At 40.8% G+C, this 21,601-nt stretch overlaps 1 protein-coding gene across 7 annotated transcripts in view; it reads right to left on the bottom strand.

Moving 5' to 3' along the window:
• The window catches only part of kaznb (kazrin, periplakin interacting protein b), a 100,480-nt gene that overhangs the window by 17,643 nt on the left and 61,236 nt on the right, over positions 1-21,601 (bottom strand). For 5 of the 7 annotated variants that reach the window (XM_031854784.1, XM_031854820.1, XM_031854828.1 and 2 more), the window contains one exon: positions 12,227-12,334. In XM_031854784.1, coding sequence (XP_031710644.1) covers positions 12,227-12,334 — 108 coding nt within the window. The other 2 variants (XM_031854802.1, XM_031854811.1) reach the window with 2 other exon arrangements.

The following is a 21,601-nucleotide window of genomic DNA, read 5'->3' as shown; positions in this document are numbered from 1 at the left end:
ATGCCAGAGAAAAGCAGTAAAAGCAGTAAAATAGACTACCTCTTTTATGTATACATGTATATTTGCCTAAAAATGACTAAAATAACTAATCGTAATTACTTGCAAGTTATTTTTGTGTTGATAGACTAATTTAATATTTGACAAATTGTCCAAGCTCTGAAAAGTTTCATTCAAAAAGCGTCAACAGTGAAGCTCTATCCATAAACAGTGTCCCTATTACTCTGGATAGTCTGCAGACCTCACTGTCAACAGTCTGTATGGCCATTTGGCAGAATCACAGGCCAAAGAAACTATAATTACTATTATGGGTTTGCTGTTGCAGTCAAGCGAATGACATCAGCTGACAGGAAGTAAACATGGACCCAAGCCGTTGCCTAGCAATGCCATTCCATTGAAACAGACTACAAAGAGTAGATGCAGTGGAAACTGTTGACATGACAGTTTGTGGATTATTCAGAATAACATTGTGATTAAAAAAATGGCTGTTTAATTGTTGAAATATACAGTAACATTTATCATGCTGTGAGTGTCACAAACAGCAGAATTCTCAGAACCACATAACTTAAAACCTGGACAAGCAAAACTAAAACTGTCTGCATGGCTTGATGCCTCCACAGGGTAAATGAGAAAATACATGTATTTACTACAATTACAACATAATAACAAACACTGATTCAATGGACCAGAGTCCAAAGCAAAAACATGAAGATATTATAGGGGTAATATAAGATTGAGAGGGGTGTCAAATATCTCCAAAGTGACAGCAGCCAACTGTTCTGCCCTGAGGAGTTACGATGTGCGTGGCTGTCAGTTTTCCACCTCGGCCTCCCTGACAATTCAAATCCGTGTAATTTTAGTGAGTAGAGTGATTCCTCTCAGCCATTTCCACGCAACACAAAGCCAGAGGCGATGCTGTCTTTCCCTCTCTCAGGTACAGTAACTGATAGAGTATGACCTTGTTATCACAATATTTTTGAAACTTTACGACTGTATGTAGACATACAGCGCTGCAATAACAATATTTTTAATAGAAGTCTCCTGTGAACAGCCAAAGCATATTAAAACTGTCTTGGAGGAGTTTCAAGAGCAAGAAACAAATCTTCAACCTATTTCTGTTACCTTGAAATACATGCTGAAATTTCTTGGCTGTGTAATAACAATAATAAACACCTTTTTTTAAACAGGTGCTTTAACCCTTACATTTGTCTTGCCGCAGTACAGACCTTGTAAACCAACAAACCCATTGACATACACTGCTGCTGTGTGACAGACATGCCGAGGTAGGAAAGGAAGGCTGCTTGATCTGGTTTAACAGCTTTAGCTTCCATGGAGCAAAGATATTCACAGATCACTGCTCATGATATGACTGTGAAAACTGCTCTTTAAATATAGTACAGGATTGGGATTTGTTTTTAATTTCCTCAACTGACGTTTTCTCCTTCACACTTTTCACTGTCTTCCTCTTCCCTGCTGGCTCCTGTGGTATTGGTGCACAGCTGTAATATGCTATCTGTAAGGGGGAGAGAGCTGGTGTGTGTGTGAGTGGAGTGTTCAGGGGAATTGGAGCTTAAGGATGAAAACAGTAATGGCTCTCTACAGGAAATGCTACGATATTTTTTGCTGTAGCATTGCAGGGGTTGGAGCTAATACAGCAAGACATCAAAGCAATGGCATTTAATGTTGCATTTCTCACACAAATCACAATGCAGCAAATAATTAAATCACCAAACATAGCAACACCAATCTCAAAGTTTTCTCGAAACAAAATTAGAAGCAACATGACGAATTTTCACTGGATGTAAAAAGCAGCAAGACAACAAAAGCTTTTCTGTAACTCGCTGATATGAGCATGAGCTGTTTCAAACAACAAGGAAAGTCTTTAAAATGATTCATCAAAGTCTCCCTTTAAGCCACCGAGAACGAACCAATTAGAAGACTAAAAACTTGTTTCCCAGGACAGCGGAATTTGGAAACATTATGTAAGTGAGTACCTGCAATGCAGGTAATCGTGTTGACTCAGACTGTCAGCCTCCTTGAAGACTCTGTAACGACTTGTGAGCTAAATCACACAGTGACCACTTGAACTAACTAGCTCCTGCTTATGTTTACCTCAATGACACAATAAGTCACATTCTAACTCTACAATACTGTGACGTCACAACGAGAGTCTTTGAATCAAAATCTACTGGGAGTTTACATTAATGTAAGCTTTTTATTTTGAGTCCTGCAGACAGTTAAAAACTAGCATTAAAGATGATGGCTGGACAGAAAAACTCGAACAAAAATATACCAACAGCTGCAAAGAAAAGCTAGCTAAAGCTTACACTGTATAAGCTTTATAAATAAAATTCACTAATTGTTAATTAATCAAAATTCTGGTCAAATGACAACAAGCAACAGAGGCCAAGACAATCTTCTGTCTGCATGGTATATTGCAAATTAGGTTACCAATTACATCTGCAGGTCCATCACACTTTACCTGATGGGTGAAATGTGTATTAACTAATTAAGTGATGAAATGTATCAAGGTCAACATTAAACATTTTCTAATTCATTGCATGGGCCTACAGACATGCACTTATGAAATGAAGTGGACGAGGCAGAGATGAACAGCAAACCCGTTTCACTCCAAAGTCACATGTACACAGTTTGGAGAACACCAGAAGGCAAACCAAGAGTCTTTGGCATTATATATGTAATAGGTTATAGTATCTATACAGTTATGAGCATATATTCATCATTATATTGGTGAAGTGTGTTCCCCTGTTGCTGGTGGATGGTTTGTGTGGACGTGCATGTGTCCGTGTATTTTTGAAAGCCATCTCTGCGCTGTATTATGAGAGAAGCATATGTCTGCTGAGCTCTGTCCTCCGCTGATTACAGCATAAAGATAAGTTGAGTTTTCTCTGGGAGAAGACATCAGTCTGCTTCAGCTCTTGATTAAACTCATTGTGCAAGTAACACTATATCCTTGACAGGCAGGAAAGATGGAGCGTGGATGGATTGAAATAAACTCTGCAAGTTGTGTATCGACGACGAGCGTGCAATAAGCCTCATCTTATTAATAATCTGTGTTGCTTTAGAGTGTTTCCGCATATGACATTCAGTCTGTCTCAAGAGAATTAAGCTGCAGAGAAGAGAATATGTAATAATATAGTACGGATAGCACTTGTCACCACAAATCGTCTATTTAAAGGTACGCCTTGATGTCTCCAACCTTATCTTTTGTTTTTAGCCCTGCTAGCGGCGCGGCTCGATGGATGATAATGTCGATTTTAGTTGAAATATCTCAACAACTATTAGATAGGTTGAAATGTAACAACTTTGTAGATCCCCTGACGTTTAATCTTGGACCTCCAGCAGTTAAAAATTTCAGTTTATCGGCATAACTAGAAACACTGCTAATTAGAAAATGTTAGCATGCTCCAACGCTTGGCTTAGACAATGAACACGGTAAACATTAAACCTGCTAAACATCAGCATGTTAGCGCCATCATTGTGAGCAATTTACCGTTCAAGCATTTAGCTCAAAGCAGGCTCCCGTACAGCCTGACAGAGCCGGGCCGTAAACTCTGGCTACAAAATCAGGAAGCCAAGCTGACAAAAAACAAAAAACAAAACTCTTGTACAGCTATTCCAAATTTTGTGAAACTGATAAGACTTAAAAGAAACATCCTATGATCCTTGAGCACTCTGTTTACAACTCGAGACAAAACGACAGCCAAAATATCCCAAAAGTCCCAAAAGCATAAAATGAGCATGAAACCCAAATCTGACGGAAAGACAGAAAGGAGGGAAAGCCAGAGAAAAGACTGCAACTGAGGCTTCACAAATAAACCCATTTATTCTGTCAGCAGCTACCTGCTGAGTCTCAAATCCCAGAGAGGCTGGGTGGGTGGGTAGCAGATGTAGGCTGCAGCGATTAGGGGCTTCTTTTAAATCATCGGCAGGCTTAAATTTAGCATCTTCATTGTTCATTTCTGGAGGAACTTATGCGCTAGTGGAACAGAGGTTTTAGACCTGCTTGGGTTGTAGGGTATATTTGACATGCTTAAGGTACAAACAGCGGTAAAAGCAGTGACACGCCTCAATCTCATGTCGGAGACAGTGATGTTAATAGGTTTTCAATTTTCCAGGGGTGGTCATTTGAGTGAGTCCGAAAATTGAATGGGCCCCCAATAAAATGTGTGTTTTTTGGCAAATTGTTGTTTTAAACTTGTGATTGATATATACATTAATATTGTTATAACTATGATTATATTCATGTGTGTTGAAAATGTATCTGAAAAATAAACAAATAAAATCCCCAAAAACTTTATATACAAAACTTTATAAAATGTGTTATAATTACTAATTAGTCAAAAATGATGTGAAACATTTATCACAAACATGGAACTTGACTAAGACAGTGCTGTCCTCTGAACATCTGGTGATAAAATAAAATAGCACAAATATTTTGCAGCAGGGGGCATTTAGTCTCGCAGATCAGCAGTTTGCTGTTCGATCGTTGCAGAGAAGAAATTAACCATCAAGTTGTTTTGTGTTATCAAATGTCCAGTGTCTTAAACACAATCACACACACACACACACACACACACTCCTGAAAATAATCTGGCACCTCTGATTATCAGGGAAGAAACAGAGTGTGCCCATCAATGGTGAATCTACTGCGTTCTTTCCGATTTGAATGCCTCAGCGAAGCAGGACGCTTACCCAGCAACATCACTGAGGAGACTAAACAGAACCCGGAGCAAACACATAATTCCTGATGCCTTGAAACACTGAGACTCCAAGCACTTCCTTTTCTGCATCCTGAAAAGAACCTGCATGTAAGGGTCAGGTCAATTTCCTACTCTGGGTATTGCACTGCCTCTCTATAATACATATGGCGATAAATAATGCATGTTGCTGGCTCTCAAACCTACCTGACCAGAGTATTCACCACTTAATGGTAATTCATGGCGGTATATGCAGACAAAACATCACTTGCTGGTTCAGTACATCTATAAAATTCTAATATACAGTATATGTTGATCATTTTATCGTTTCGCCTCTAAAATATATTTCACATACAGCACTTGAAAGCAGATCAAATGCTAATATGATTGTAGCATATGTGTCCTGCATATTGTTTGTACGTATGTTGGTCTGTATACTATATCTGTGCGTGATTGCAAGTGTACTCGTGTACAGTATATCTGTGCAAGTATACAGTATCTATTGGGAACAGCTTCCATTAATTAATTGCCTGTGGGTTTACACTACAACTGAGGTCAGTGCAAGGATGCCAAGTGCAGATAGCTGTAATTGATTCACACGTTTATTATGTGCAGATTAGGCACGCTGCCAAGGATGTGCCACAGGAAGAGCCCCGAGAACTTGGACAGGGCTATTTAGATTTCTAATACTGCTGTCAAGAGCTGCATTTTGAAAAACATACCCTCACTCTCACTTGACACCGGTAACATTCATTCATTCGCTGTGCATGGGTTGGGTTTAGCCAGTGATTAACCTGACTGACATGGTGTCTCTGAACAGGAAACAGAGAGTCCTTTGATTTCAGCAAAGCCATGATAATGAGGTGATTTTGCACAGTAATTATAGTATTTATGAGCAATGGATATCCTAGTGTTCAATTCAGTCAATCATAATGACCCTTGTCCTTCTTAAGCCCCACCCTTTCATTTCCTCCACTTCTCATACTGCAGGTGACATGTCTGATCATGTCTGTTTAGACTAAAGTGTCCCCCCCCCCCCCCACCCTACACAGTAAGCAATGAACCCTCAAACACTTTAACCGACTTACTGTAACTGTGTGTTTTAGCGTCTGAGTGGAGGAAGCTGTGAGGATTCCTAATGAATTTATGTCGGAGGTACTTTGTGAAATCACATTACCTGGACAGAGCAAATAGTTTGACATTTTGGAAAACACGCTTATTCGCTTACTTTCCGAGAGTTAGATTAGAAGATCGATACGACTCTCATATTTGTTTGGTAAACATGTAGCTGGAGCCATGTAAGCTTAGCTTAGCACAAAGACTGGGAAAAGGGGGAAACAGCTCTGTCTAAAGGAAATAAAATCCACTTACCAGCGCCTCTAAAGCTCCTCTAAAACAAAATTACAAAAGCAAAGTGGAGAAACATGAGATTGTGGTTTTAGGGTGGTTATGCAAACACCATGAAGAGCACCAGACTTTGAAGCCAAATTTTCATAGAGGCCAAACTGTAGAATTACAACTGCCGGGTCTGTAACGTGATGCCATGCGGCCCAAAAATACTTCTTCCCATAGACTTACAGACTTAAAAGACTCAACTTCCAAACACAACGGTTAAACACTCTATTCAAATCATAAAATCACTTAATAGCTCCGTAGACATAATGAACTGTAGGTAATGTGTGTGAGCCAAGACCGATCAGCTGGGCGGCGGGGTTAAAGGAGATGCTAGTGCGCTTGCTCTATCGGCCAATGGATGCAGAGGCGGTGCGGAATATCCTGGTCATTTTGTACTCAATTAAGCCATTTAGGTTTCATGCACCGCCGAGTACCTTTCAAAGAATGAACCGGGCCCCGCCTCCAACACTGTATCCAGTTCTCTTTAAACATGGGGTTATGTGGGTTATGGATTATGTACAGACTATTTCTTGGTCATCCCTGATGTCTCTGCTTAACACTTTGATTAAACAAATGAGTTATAACATGTTGGTTGGCAGATGTTTTTTTTTAAACATTTTGGCAGAACCAAGCAGGCTGTTTCCCCATATCAAGTCTAAGCTAAATAGCTGTAGCTTTATATTTACTGTACAGACATGAGAGGAGTATCAATCTTCTCATCTAACTCTTGGCAAGAAAGCAGATACCCCTAAGCATATTTCTCACAACTTCCAACTATTCCTTAAATGAGTTGGAGTGTTGTTAATTCCCTGTTAATAAGAACAATAGTTCTGCTCGACCAAATCAACATATTTGGAAGTCATCATCATGTGAAGTTTGAAGAGCCCTCAAACTCTTGCTGATTTCACTATTGGACAGTCCTGAGCCCTCTTGGACTTAGTGGGAGCATGTGTCAAAGTCTGTAAGTCCATGAAGGCAGAAACTGGATTTGGGTCTTAGTATCTACAAAACAGCGGGTGAACAGAGTAATCAGCAAAGGGGCGGTGTCCTTGAGGTCGACCAACTTGTACAAGCCACTAAGGACTAAAATGCCACAGCCCATATTGTCCCTCTTAAATCTGTAGTGGGGACTCAACATCTGCCAGAAACAGCAGGATCTGGTCTCTGGAGAACTAGAAATCTACATGATTTGATACATGACCTCCCTCATGCCCCGAGGCATGGCAGAATAATTTCACAAGCTGCATCAGGTGCTCGAGCTGCTATTGAAGCTTGTGTGTGAAATTATTAGTGAGGAGTTTGAAAGATGTAAAAATACAAAACAAATACCTGTTCTGATTAATATTCAGCCTAACACTGGTGCAGATGATGAAAGTAACAATGGTCCTTGATCGGCTCAGGGTAGCTCAGGGTGAAATTATTCTAAAAAAAACAAAACAAAATGATGCTTTCTATGGAGATGAAGGACATTACAAGAAAGCTGTGAGTGTGAAGCGTATTGGTGACGGTACCATCTGTCTCTTCTTTAGTGCAGTCGGTCAAAGTCATTATCTTCTGCAGTTCTGAGTGGTGACCTCAGGGTGCACGCTTTGCAGCAGGAGTCACGCAAAACACAGTTGAATCAAACTCATTTCAATTCATTCAAACACCACCATAACACACGTACATATTCACATGCTTTATTATACGTTAGGTTCCAACAGTATTCAGAACACAAGAGCCAATGTAGATATTGTTGTTCCTCAGGGTTATTTTCTCACATAATATACAAGCTTTAGAATGTCTGCTACACTACTAAAGTCTGTAATACTGCACAGTATCTCACCAAATACCACTGCATTCATGTACAATGATCATAGAAGATTAATAGATTACTATGTTATCCATATGAACATGTAATATCAAGGTCAGCATTTAGTTCTTATCTTTAGTAAAACAATAAATAAGTCTTGATTTTGGAATAGATTTAAATAAATCAGCACTTAAAGGGCTGTGCCAAAGAATAGATGTACAAAAACAAATCATGTAAAATAACATTCAACGTATATTGTTGTAAACATATAAGTGGAAGCAATAATTGTATTGTGGTAAAATAAAACATTGCACGTCATTTTTTTAAACCAAAATACACAAATAGTATTTTCATAAACATATACTTAAAGTAAAAATACTGCTTGTGTAGAATGGACAGTCTTCACACTACCTCAGTGTTTTGTAATCTGACCTTCTCTGTGCTTTGTTTATGTAGCTGGTCCGGCCGCTCATGCATGTTAGTGCATGTGAGTGACTCACACATGCACTAACATCCACGACTGTGAGTCCCAGTGTATGTGCCCCACTGGTTAGCTAATTGCTGCCGCTTTGCACAGCGCTCGTACGGCAGCGGCTACAGCTGATGCCGCTGAGTCACAGAAGCTTAGCACCCACCCTTCGGTTCCCCCTCCTCTAAACACTGTTAGCTCTGTCACCAGTGTTGTTGTTGTTCGCTCTGTTCATGCTGTTAGCAATGTTATTTGCGAGGTGGAGTTGGCTCCACCATGGCCATGTTGAGGGCCGTGTGGAGGCAACTCCTGACATTTTGCAAAGAGACCCACGACAAAAATCAACCTGATTAACATACTGTAAGCTGCATTTCAATGCTGCAACTGGTTGAGAGGGAGCTACATTTGACCATCACAAACCTAATTGGCAGCTACTTTGATGCCAGAAATGATGTTTTTGTGACTTTTTTAGCAAAATGGAAAATGTTATCTGGTTATCTACCTTCTCAAATGTGAATAATGTCTGGTTTTCCCATGATAGCGGCGGAACTTGTGGTTGCTTTACATAGTAATATGCTCTAAGTTGTTTTTGTTGTTTTTTAAATTTTAGGCTTAGACAGTTAAAGTCATTATGGGCTCTGGGGTCTGTTTTTTCTTATTAGCTGACTTTTTATTGAACAAACAATTCAGTGATTAATCTAGAAAATAACAGGTAGATTTGTGGGTAATGAAGACGTGTAATGAAGCACAAGATGTAAAGTATAAGTACGTACAATTGTACTTGAGTACTGTTCTTGAATAAATACTTTCCACTATTGCATTTGTATCACACATTTTTCTCTCACATTCCTCTCATACAATCAACGCGGGCAGTTATAAACACACGTGAACTTGAGCCTGCTCACACACTGCCAACTCAAGCCTCTCTTATGGCCGACACTATTCCTCCAAGACACACAAACAGCGTATTTTCTCCCCCTCTACCTCCGCTTCTTTCTGTCACTCACCGGCCTTCCCCTCCTCCTTCTCAGACCTCATGTCCTCCTCGGCACAGGCTCCACTCAGCTCCACTGTCAACTGTGGTGTGAGCTCTCATAGCAGGTGAAAAAAAAAAGAAAACACACATGTATATGTACAGACCAGTGCACACACCATTCAAACCAACGCACACAATGCACCACCACAGCCGGCCGCTCCCAGCCCTGCCTGCTGAGGCTCCACCCAGACAGGTTACCAGGAAGTCGTCCCTTGGTAGCCACTCAGGTACTTTCCTGCTCCTTTCTTTCCTCTTAATGTCTTTCTCTTCCACTCTCTACCTGTTTAGTGACACGCCCTGTGGCAGCCAGGACAACTTTCACCCCACGCCCACTCCTGATTTTCCTCTTTCCCCCCCTAGTGTACGAACAGGATTATAGGGAGGGCTAGAGGAATACAAACTGCACCTCAGGTAATAACCCAGGTGAGTCGGTGGAGCTTTCACGCCACCTGATGGCCGAGAGCTAACAAAGGACAATGTGTGCAATTACACTCAGCAACTGAACAAAAAACAATACTCCCCTCTGTATGCAAGCTATGCACTCCCTCTAAGCCCGCAGTGCCTTTTGTAACCTCCATGAGTTTACAAAACTCACTTCCTGAATGTGAATGTGTGTTTTGGAGGTCGGAATGTAAACACTAAAAAAAAATGCTGCAAATATCAGCTTCAGTACAAACGCCTCAAAAAATGGATCATGACAGCGGTGAAGTGATACGGAGTTCATGCTTCCGACCAAACTGCATTAGCTCTACACACTTAGATTGGATTATGAATAACAGCTCTCCCATGTTATCTTTAACCCAGCAGGGTCTGAATAAGGACAGTCTGTGTCATGTTTGATGGGAGCTCAGATGTGTGCGGACAGTAAGTGAGGTTTAGGCTGGTCCTGTTTGCCTGACAGGGCTCTTTAGACCTGAAACCCTAAGGCTGGTACAGGTGGTATGAGGAAAACAGATAGGGCTGCAACTGAATTAATTCAGCCTCCAGAGCCTGGCTGGATGTAAATTCATAATGGGATTTTTGGTTTATGAGAACTTGAGTGCCATAACTAGCATACTAAAGCATAGGTGTAGGCACAATGTGTGTGAGTTTGTGTGCAAGAGAAAGACGAGTTAAACCTCTTCCACTTAAAAGTCGTGACAGCAGTTCAGAGGGAGCATGCCATTTGTCCTGCCTGTCAGAGGAGGACGCTCAGTGTTTCAGCTCCGTCCAGAGATCAGATGTGCTCTAACCACATACTTGTCACATGAGGCAATAGATCTGTCAATCACACGCTGACACCTGAAGGATTACTGCCATGCTCGTGTCTCTCTGACCGATCCCAGCTGAGACAAAAGATTGAAACGATACAGTGGATACAATTAACGCCTTATTAGAAGACGCTTGTTTTGAAAGCACATGTTTTTCTGTGCTGGTCACCTCGGTAGTATTACAGCTATAATATCTCACAGAACCAAATTGATAGAATTTTAACATGCTGATTAAAACCACTTTGTTATGTATATAAGATTGAAATTCGCACCTGTCTGCCTTGAGCTGCTTGTCTGAAGAGCTACAGCCTTTTACATGAATAAGAACATTTTGACCAAATGTAGCACTTCATAATTTGAAGGTCATGCTGTAGCCTGCCTCTCAGCTACACTGCATCTTATTCACGGCGTTGCTTTTATCCTGACAGTTCTTCAGTCTGAAATTTTCCACTCCTCAGTGTCCTTATTCTTCGGCTTAACTCCCTGTATCACTATGTCATTCATTTGCTTTGCTCACATTAAAGCCAGGAGAAATCCTTAAAGGCCTTCTCTTTCTACACCCTCCACAGTATTGCTCTCGCTTCTCTCAGCTGCACACGGGTGACCTGTCAGTCTGCATTATCAGTGCTGGGGAGTGTCGATAGAGAGCCGGAATGGAGCCGCATTAAGATATTAGCTAGCCTTAAGAGAGGAGAAGAGGTGAAGAAAGAGACGAGGAGGGAGACTAAAAGCAGTGATGGGCACTGGGGAAGAAGGAGAATGAGTGAGTGAGGTCACCACTGTTGCTGCTCATTGCTGGTGGAAATGACATGAGGCTCGTCTAATAGCTGCTGAGCAGGCTCTGCCAGCTTCAAGGGGATAGATGGGATGAAAAGATTGGATTTTAAATTATTGAGGGAATTAAACTGCAGAGTCTCGGGTTTGGCATCAATGTGAGAATAATACAGAATAATAGCAGTCACTATGATGAGAAAAAGAAGTGGACAACAATACAGATGCGATCGATAAACTTTATGATCAATGCCTTTTGTTGTGCGTATCATTACAGGCCGGTCAGTTTGATTACTGCACACGAGGGATTGAGAGAGACTATTATCCTGAGCCACACAGGCCTCTCTATAAAACATTTTATTTGTCAAACTGATGACAGTGATTGGAGAAAATAAGTGCCCTTGCTGCAATAATTGCACATTACAATACAACTCTGGCGCAATTAACTTAAATAAAGCTCCATTCAGATGAAAGCAATTTGCAAAGTATAATTCCTTTCTCTGGTAAGAAGTCAATCCAGTCTAGGAGTCTTATTGCGCCACACATTGGATGACAAAACATGTTATCTAGCTGCGATAAATGAAAGCCTGCGGTAAACTGTTAGGCCCTGGTGGCCAGGTAACAACAGCTGCTGTCTGATTGTCCTCACACTCTTAGCCTGTGTAGGCCTTTGCTCCAGTGTTAACCTTGCAGTCAAGCTGACAGCTCTGTGTCTTCTAACTGCCGGGATGAATCTCCGTGCACACTTCCTGCTGTCACCAAGGCAACACCTTGTATTTTTGAGCAGCACCGTACCTTTGCCCAGCGAGCAGTCTGGGGTGCCAAAGTCCATCAGGCTGGATATCTCTGTCGGGTAGCACATGTCCGTCACAACTGTCTTCTGTCTGTGATGCACTGATGGATCTGCGGGGGAAAGATATTAAAATCAGTGTAAATTCATCAGACGAATCAAGTGTTTGTTCTCTCATTAAAACGTCTTATTGGTATTCACACAGCAGGGTTGTTGTAGCATGTTGGGCTCATACTAGAGTTGTGTGTAGCTGGCCTTTTAAATCAGATGATTCATTCTGACATGATGTCAATTTCGACACGCACTCCTGAGCTTTCAGACACGTTGCAAATATGAATCTGTCCTACAAATCACTGCATTTGTCGTCGGCATTTCAAATTAATAATGAAGGACAAACTGTATGAGTAATGATTCATGCGTGTCTATGTTACAATGCTTGGCTACATGTTTACTCCTTTTTGCCAGTTATTTTAGATCACCCCGTATTAAACTTTCATACATTTTCCCTTTTCGTAGTCTCTTTTATCCACCCATTTATGTGATTCCACTCTATTCTTACTGTACCTTTTTGTGCTTAATACATTTAGCTAATGACACCGATCAAGGACTCCAGTGAGCTCCAGTAACTAAGGTCATCTATAGAACATTTTCTCTCCTCTCGCTTCAAAAAGAAAAAAGATTGAGATAAACATATAACTGATTTACATCAAGGTCCCTCTGCTTTTCCTCCATCTCCTTTTCTAAACGTTTCACCTCCACGTGTAAAGCATGAAATGCTATAAAAATGACAATGATTATTGGATGGAGGCAATATCCTCTCTGTGCAGGGAAATGGTTTTGATACCAAAGCATTACAACGGAAATTATTTCCTCTTGAAGAGGGCTTTAGATGCCGCTATTGAGCTACAATCTTCAAACTGAAAGTAATTCTTATAATCTTATAAATCCCTCTGACGCTATAAATATTGGATTTCATACCAGATGAAGACGTGACAGTACCTCCTGTATACGTGCTAATGCAGTGTTTAAATGAAACGTGTTTTCTAGTTTAACCATGAACCCCGTCCATGAGCACAGCACTGCTGTCTACCCTCGGGTGCCTTCTGAGCAGAACCATCTGCACAACCACTCTTCCTCAATGATGATCTCAGCTTCCCTCCTAATCTGCATATTTTGACAGTTTCAATTTCAGGACCGTATGGTATTTATTTAGATGACTGACCATCCCCTCCTCTGTCCTCCTGACCTGTCAATAACTGTTTAGGTGTTGTTAAATTGACCTTTCCCTTGTTCTTTAATATGGAAATTGGACAGCGAGAGAGAGAGAGAGAGAGAGCGCTGTTGGCAGTCAGACAAATTCACAGACAATCTATTCCAGCTAAAGGTGCTGACGCTTTGTGCACTTAAAAATAAAGACGTCAATACCTAAATTTGTGGCTGTAACATACGGCCAGGGTTGGGGAGCCTGTGTTTAAAAATGTGATCGCTCTTAAATGAGCAGCCTGTCAAATGTACCATAATTATCACATTGTGTTTGGATATGTGTGCTTCATATAATGAACATGCTTCCCCCTGGTACTTCAACATACTTCAGTCATCTGAACTTTTCACTGGTATAAATGACCTCCCATTCCCAAGGGGTTTTGATTAGCCAGGGTTCATTGTATTTCAAGGGGAAAACACCCTGTCATTGTGTCTGTGTCAGTGCTGTAAATTACGTGAACGTGCTCTAGAGAGGCATGTCCTGGGGAGTGAGCAGTATATCTGTCACCTCTTCTCTGCCTGGTTGAACCTCTGCTGTGAGAGGTTGAAGGTTATGGAAATGAGGAGGCCTAGCGTCTATTTGTAGCCTAAGTGACCAAACCAGACAGAACAGCAGCACAAACTACAGGCCAACGACTGTGATCAAGCAATGCCAATTGCAAACATATTTTGTTTTATATCTCATCTTCATCGCTCAATAAAATTATCTTTTGGGACAATGGACAATGTCATCTATCAATGATAGATTCTTCTTAATTGGAGGTCTTGGTATTGTGCATGATATCTCACTGGAAAAGGTTGCAAAAGTTGCAGTCAGTGACCCTAATCCAAAACATTTTTTGTCAAATTCAGCGAACATCTCCTCACAGTCTGCTAGCTGTCTGTTCTGAGTGAGTAATGAAAGAAGAATCTGGTGTTGATGCACAGCCCTGGCTCTGTAAATGGGAAATAAACGACGTTGCTTGGACTGAGCCACACTATTCCAGCCAATCAGCAACAGGGGGCATTCGTTCTCGTGCAGTGGAAAGGGGACAGGCCATGGATGTATAAAGAGAAAGGCAGTGGGAGGGGCAGTACATCTGGAGGAGGGTATTTGTTTGGGTGTTGAGCTCAAATAACAACAATCTCTCTCCAGAATCGCTGATTTACCGTTTAAATGGAACTAAGACATCATTAACGTTATAAACATGTCTCACTGCACACAGACACACTGTTAACAACCTTGTTCTTGGTAACTGTAGCTTTCAAGCCTGCAATCAGTTATTGTTACAGTCATGCTGATGAAAGGACAATGACAGCATCATGTGAAGCAAGTATGATTAAAAACAAAACAACAAAACACTTTGGATTAGCTGTATGCAAATAAGTTCACCGTCTCCAGAGATGAATGCCCAATGAAACAGACAGTAAACCTTAATACAAAATATCAAAAAATACATTTTAATATGCAAATTTCCCCCTTTTGGTTGTTCTGTTATTTTCCTCCAAGGCAAAAACAATACATCTCATTTACAAAGCAGATCTATATTACCTCAGCAATAAATACACATTTTCATTAATGTTAGTCTTAAAAGTGTTCTTACCATCTTATTAAATATTAAAGAGACTTCCTTACAGACAACAAGGGAAAAAGACAGCCCTGACAGCATCACAAGGGAAAACACCCACTAGATATTAATGAGAACATACTGAGAGTGTGTGACTGCAGAAACATCCCCGGGTGTGGTAGGAAGTCAGAGAGGCTATCCAAACATCTGACACAACTTCCCTTCCTCGCTAACAGCTGAGGGATGCAGGCGACATGTACTGTATGGGACATGATGGAAAGAGGAGACAAACAGAGTGGGTATTCAAGCAGAAAAAGGAGGCAACTATCATTGGTGTGTGCAGACAGCTCATCATTGCCCACCCTCACACAACCTTTAATTACACTGGCATTCAGTCCGTCATGCAGGCAGCGAACACATTCATTCCTGTATCAGTCATCGCAGAGGAAAGGAAGCGAACATCACCGTGTTACTGTGGAGTCACAGCACTGTGAAACCCTGTCCTGCTGACTGCAATAACACGGCTTTATGTGTCGTATCTTTTTGAGGGACAAAACATGTATAGGTACCACTTGCAATAATTTACAATGGTTGAAAACATGCTGTAATTACCAAGCCGTGTGTGTGTGTGTGTGTGTAAAAGAACAGGCTATAGCTTTGAGAGGTGATTGGCTATCAGCACACTAGCGGAACAAAAGGTCACTGTAATGTTTATTGTTTCCACATACTCTCAACAACTAAAAGGTTTTTGTTAGGGGAGAGGGGGGATAATGATGATTGGGGGTTGTGGTGCACATTCAAATACAGCAATTCAAAGCCTCTGAAAATGGAGGCAGCGGATTTTTTTAGTTAATTGCTTATTTTATGTACATAGAAGACAGATATGAAAAAAAGGATGTATTAGAACAAAAGCAGTGATTAAAATCTTAACACTGACAAAAAAAAGGAGTTGAGATGTTTTATGGGGGAAATTACATACTCATAATCCTAAAATGCAAAGCCCTAAAGAATTTAACACTTTTCTGTGGTACACAGTAATTATTCCCCATTGGCATGACAATAACCACAGTGTTAAAATTGCTATTATTTCCTCTCTGTCTCTCTCTATTTAAATTGGCACGACATAATGTGAGAAGAATTTGAAACACTATCTAAATGGAATTTCACAGCATTGGCGACAGTGAATACATTAACAAAGCAAAATGATGTGATGCCTTTTGGGTTTCTAACCTTTGGCAAAAGACGGAGCCAGGAAATATCGCTTGGTTACGTAAGACAATGGGATTGAGTTCGGTTGAGATATTTAGTGTTGAATATTTCACAAGGGAGACTGCTCATCCCTGACCCCGACGCTCAACAGGTCACGTCTGGTTTTATCAGGCAAAGACACATGGAGCTCATCCAAATGCCAGCGTACAGACTGCTGACACGGCACTCCCACGGCACAATGCATCTCCACTGGTAGGTATCATTAGCAGCCTTTGACACAGATGGCAACGATGAATTGGAAATAAAGTTCCTTTGTGACGGAGCACGATGTGAAATCTAAATATTGTGCAAAACCAGAAAACAACAAATTGAAGCCTCCACAAACACAGGCTGTAAATGTGTCAAATAATTATTTAACAACAGCAGTGAAATACTTTGGGGAGAAGTTGATTTAGTATTCAACACACTCTTTACACCCTAACAAAAGCAACAGACAGATTTCTCCTCTGAGACAGATTGAATGTGAGACTATATGCTGTAAATCGAAGGTGGAGCTGTCCCATCTCTGTTATGTATCCCAAACATGCAGCCAAAACGCTGCAGCAAAATGTCATCCCGCCAATTTTTTACTTCGCCTGGGGATGGAAACTTATTCTGTATTAATCTGTGTTCATAATAATACGCGACAGAGTGAATCAATACTAGTGCTCACAGAACATCAGCCCTGAAAGGCTGCCATGATCCATAGCCTCTGGGTGCTGTCTGTGTGCTGCCTTTAAGAGCACAACAGCCGCCTGCCCCGAGGAAACAATGCGTGGGAAAAAAAGCCCGTTCAGGGACACATCCATTACATCAATGAGGAGAAATTGCTTTCGGAAGCGAGTGTCCAGGGTAACCGGTGTTTGAGCTGGTGTTGCTCAGTTGCTCAGCAGTCTGCGGTTATGGAGCATTTCTTTCACTCTAATGATTTCAGTGTCAAAGCACAACATTAAGGGAGGATTTTAAAAAGCAACATGTGCAAAGAGGTGGCATCCGGACAGGCAATCGCAAACCTCGGGAGGTCCTTTTCACTGTTGTTAAACTGCAGGACTTTCATTACAGGACTGAGAGATGGGTGATGAGAAAATATATTATGTGATGATAAAATGTTTCCACAACATTTATGAGGGGTTGCTATCCCTTTAATATATCAGGATGTATTAGGCCATCGTGGCTAATGTTGCAAATCACAGAGTAGAACAGTTTTATGGCAATTTGGGGATTTTTGAAACAATGTGACAAAGTCAGTCAAAGTAAAGTCAAGTAGTGATTTGTCATTTATCCAATTCACTAGATTATAATAAAACACATATCCTCATCTGTTTATTCCATCCTATTGAGGCTGAACTTTTTTACATTTATCCTGTTGGCTGATGCACTTGTCCAAAGCAACGAATGAGATACAATCCATGTTTCATTTTGTAAAAAAGCTCTGCAGGGAAATTAATGTTCCTTTTTAACCTTCCTCTTGACTTTGAAAAACTGGAACACCCTCCTCTTAATATCTTAATGGAACTTCTCATGAACACATTAATGAATCCCTGATATAGAGACAGAACTGCATATGGCAAAGAGCACCTTTATGAGCCACGGCGCAAGTGAAAGTTGTCTTTCTGCTGTTTTGTATTTATGCAACTTTTAAGAATTGATGTAACTATTAACTATATTGCAAAGGATGGCTGGTACAAAGCATAATTGTAGGATGAGAAAAAAAGATAAAAGACCCTCATCTGCTCTCCCAATAACCTCAGACAACCTTCAGCCAAAAGAAAAATCACTACGCCCCCCCCCCCAGAGAATATCACAATATACATTGATTAAAACATGAAATGAAGATGATAGAGGCTTTTATCAATCACATTGTCTGCGTATCTTGTTGTATTTGAACGTGTTGTGAGTTTGTACAGCGGCTACCTTGGCCAGGTGTCTCTTGTAGAAATAGATTTTTGATCTCAATGGAAAATAAAGTAGTCCTAACAGGTCAATGCAATTAAGTCGCTAATTAAACTATGTCAGAAGAAAATGACAGCATGTCAACTAAAAGAGAAATTTGTATATCCATTATAAGTACACAGGGGAACTTTTGAACCACTTTCCTTTGAATCACTAATTCAGTATCACATGCCACATCTGCTCAAAACAATATCAGCATTGCAGCGCTCAGTCCTGTGATTGAACTGAGCTATGTTGTTAGGCTGAAACCAAAACAGCTGAAGGGCTCAAGAGAGCAGAAAGTACCTCAGTTGATTATTCATAACAATACCATCAGGAAAACAAGGTTAAGTGACGATGCGTATCCTTGGAGTCACTATGGGATTATGTAGTTATGTATCATCCCATATGACTGGTATGATGATCTATGCTGGCTGCTGAATAATCACAGTGGGACTGACCTGCCAAACTGGAATAGCAAGGGACAACAGTTTAAGGATAAACAATCATTTATATATATATAAATGACTACCTTACAGATGTGCACATCGGACAGATGTAGGACAGCACATCAAGCATTTGTAATCATTATCATTGTGGCTCAACTAGTGAAAAACGTGGAAAATGGCCGAGGTAATAGATGTTTCTGTAACCCCTGAGGATTAGCTGCAGTCATTCGTACACCAGCTAATCCAACACAGCTTCCTCCAAGAGCGCCATAATGAGCTCTAGGTTCAGTTGGACTGACATGGGCCTGTCCTCTGCCACAGCGGTGGAGGACAAATTCATAACTAAAGGTTAACTTTGGGGTTTTCCCCCCATGCAGCTAAATTTGCCTTAGTCCTCAGGCACAGTCCAACAGATGGAAAATATGTTAGAGTGAATACAAGACGTTTTTATAATAGAGCTCTTATATTAAGCCTTTTTCCAAATGGTATAGTCTTGGAAAGTTATATTAAAATTAAATGAATGAAAGTAAATAATCTAATGGAGAAGATGAAGTTCTTTCTATACCATCTCTAAAATGTCATAAATGCTGCAATATCCTCACAATTACGATTTATGCCTAAATTTGCTCATATATGCATATTGTACACAAGAGCACAACACACAAAGATACACACAGAATCCCTCTCGTACTCTCACACACTCAGTTGTGAGCTTGTGCACACACACACAGACAGACTTTATGGCTCATCTGGTTGATACTGTGGGTCACAGCTGGTCATTGCAGGGCAGATAGGCTTTTCCGGACCAGGAAAGCTAGATGAAGGCGGATTTAAAGTGAAGATTAAGCAGAAAAAACTGCCTGGAAGGAATCCAGCACTGAGACAACTTGTGCCAAGGCCTTTCCTGCTTTGGGTAAACGCTGCGATGATGGCAGCAGTGGACTTGGCCTCGGCTCTTCAATATTGTCCGAGTACGCAGGGACATTTGGAAAATGTGAGACGTTTTGCTGACCTCTATCCTCTTATGGGCCTGGGAATTGATTAATGCTCTTTTCACACATGCCGGTCCCGCCACGCCTGTCCCAGCTGCCTCTGTAGGATCCAAGAGGGACTCTTTTTCTCTCTGGACAGCAGGACTGGGACAGAGGGCAGTCCGGACATCATCTGCCTTTAAAAGACAGCTAGAGGGGAAGTCTTGGGTGCAAATGGTTGAGAAGACTTAGCTATACTTTTTAAAACATATTTTTCCACTCCTATCTTCACAACCAAAAGGTGAATTAATAGTTTTTTTGTGAGGTTTGAGAGGAAAGAGAAACAGCAGCTCAATGAGCAGAGATTCTTCTCCAGGGGAAACATATTCTACTCATCAAGCCAGAATAATACAACACAGTGCAGTCAGTGGTGAATAATAGAACTACCATGTCCACCAGGCCTTGACAAGCCAGCTATTGATGGAAAGATGAGAATCACTCACACAGGAAACCGCACGGTCAGCTTTATTAGCTTACATACCATCTTCAAACAGAATATCATATGTAATATAGAACAACTCAATAGAGCGAAGCTTGACTCAAACCTAGTGACAAAAATAACAGTCAAATCTGAATGCAACATGTGTCATTGATTTTCAAAGATGCTATTGTGGTGTGACATATCTTGCTGTTGTTATAAATAGCGCTTGCCTGCTTCTTGACACTTCTGTCTGTTACAGTTGCTAATTGCAAGAGAAAAACAGAGAGTACTAAAAAGCCATTCTGTGCTCCTGGCACCAAGCGTGATGTGAAAAAAAGCCACAAGTGCTCTTCTGCTACCTTGGACCTGACAACAAAGTCTCGAGCTATTAGTCAAAATGTGTTCTCTTGCTGTAGTAATGATGCTCAAACTGGCAGGCACACAGTGATTCTGTGAGTCTGAGGACCGTGAAAAAATGCATTAATGATAACATTTACAACAGGTCCACAATCTTTGTGACACAATTTTCCCTTTTAAATATTACATTTATATTTTAAAATTTTTAAGTAAGCCCCTTTTAAATGTAATGAATGAAATAAAATAAATTATTTATTTGGTAGAAAAACTCCCCTGCTGGTATTATTATACCAGCAGGGGTAATGAATACATGAATTTCTGATTCAGATCATTATACTTGATTTTCCCTGAGGGGAAACCTGTCTCCGGCTTTATTTCACAGTAGATTATCCCTAATTACAAAAAGCCATGTTAATAAATACATAGCACAAGAAAACTACAAAAATGAATAAGAAAGTATGAAAAAACACAGAAAAAACTAAGCACTCTCATCCAATACACTCACACATCCCCAACACCCAAGGGCTTTCTCAAGCGGCAGTGAAGACAACTTGCACAACCCCTGCGGTCAACAACATGTTATCGTTGTGTTAAGTTGACTGCCACAGGAATAAAGAGAGAGAGAGAGTGTCTGAGCTTTTTCAGGCAGCTGAGCGAGCCATAGCTGTCCACATAGTAGCCAAAGTAACTAACTAACCAGTAAATTGAATGCTGACCCTAAATTAGTTGACCTCCACAAAGACTGTTCAATGAGATTCTGGCCATGACGGGAGACAAAAGTTACGGCGGCTATAATTTTACCATAGAAAGGAACGTTCATTTGTCCCTTAATGAATTCTGAAGTTATGTAACTCTCTTATCCTTTTGTACGTAAAACCTCTCAGGCATGAATGAAAGTATCAGAGAGATCGATGTAATGTTTCCTTACACAGAGGAGAACGATTCCAGTGACTTCCACACAGTGAGGCATACAGCTTATTAATTAAACACTAGTATCAGAGCGGTACTCGGTACCCGAAGCCCAGGTATAGGTATCAGGACTGAAAAAGTCGGATTGGCGCATCTCTAGTGATTATTTACATTCAGATGAACATTATTGTGTAGCAGTCTAGTTAGCCGCTTTGTGCTGCTT

The sequence above is a fragment of the Anarrhichthys ocellatus genome, unplaced genomic scaffold (assembly GCF_004355925.1).
Source record: "Anarrhichthys ocellatus isolate YVR2014 unplaced genomic scaffold, GSC_Weel_1.0 scaffold1, whole genome shotgun sequence".
NCBI lineage: Eukaryota > Metazoa > Chordata > Actinopteri > Perciformes > Anarhichadidae > Anarrhichthys > Anarrhichthys ocellatus.
The sequence above is the reverse complement of the archived record's forward strand: the minus strand, read 5'-3'. Positions and strand labels throughout refer to the sequence as shown.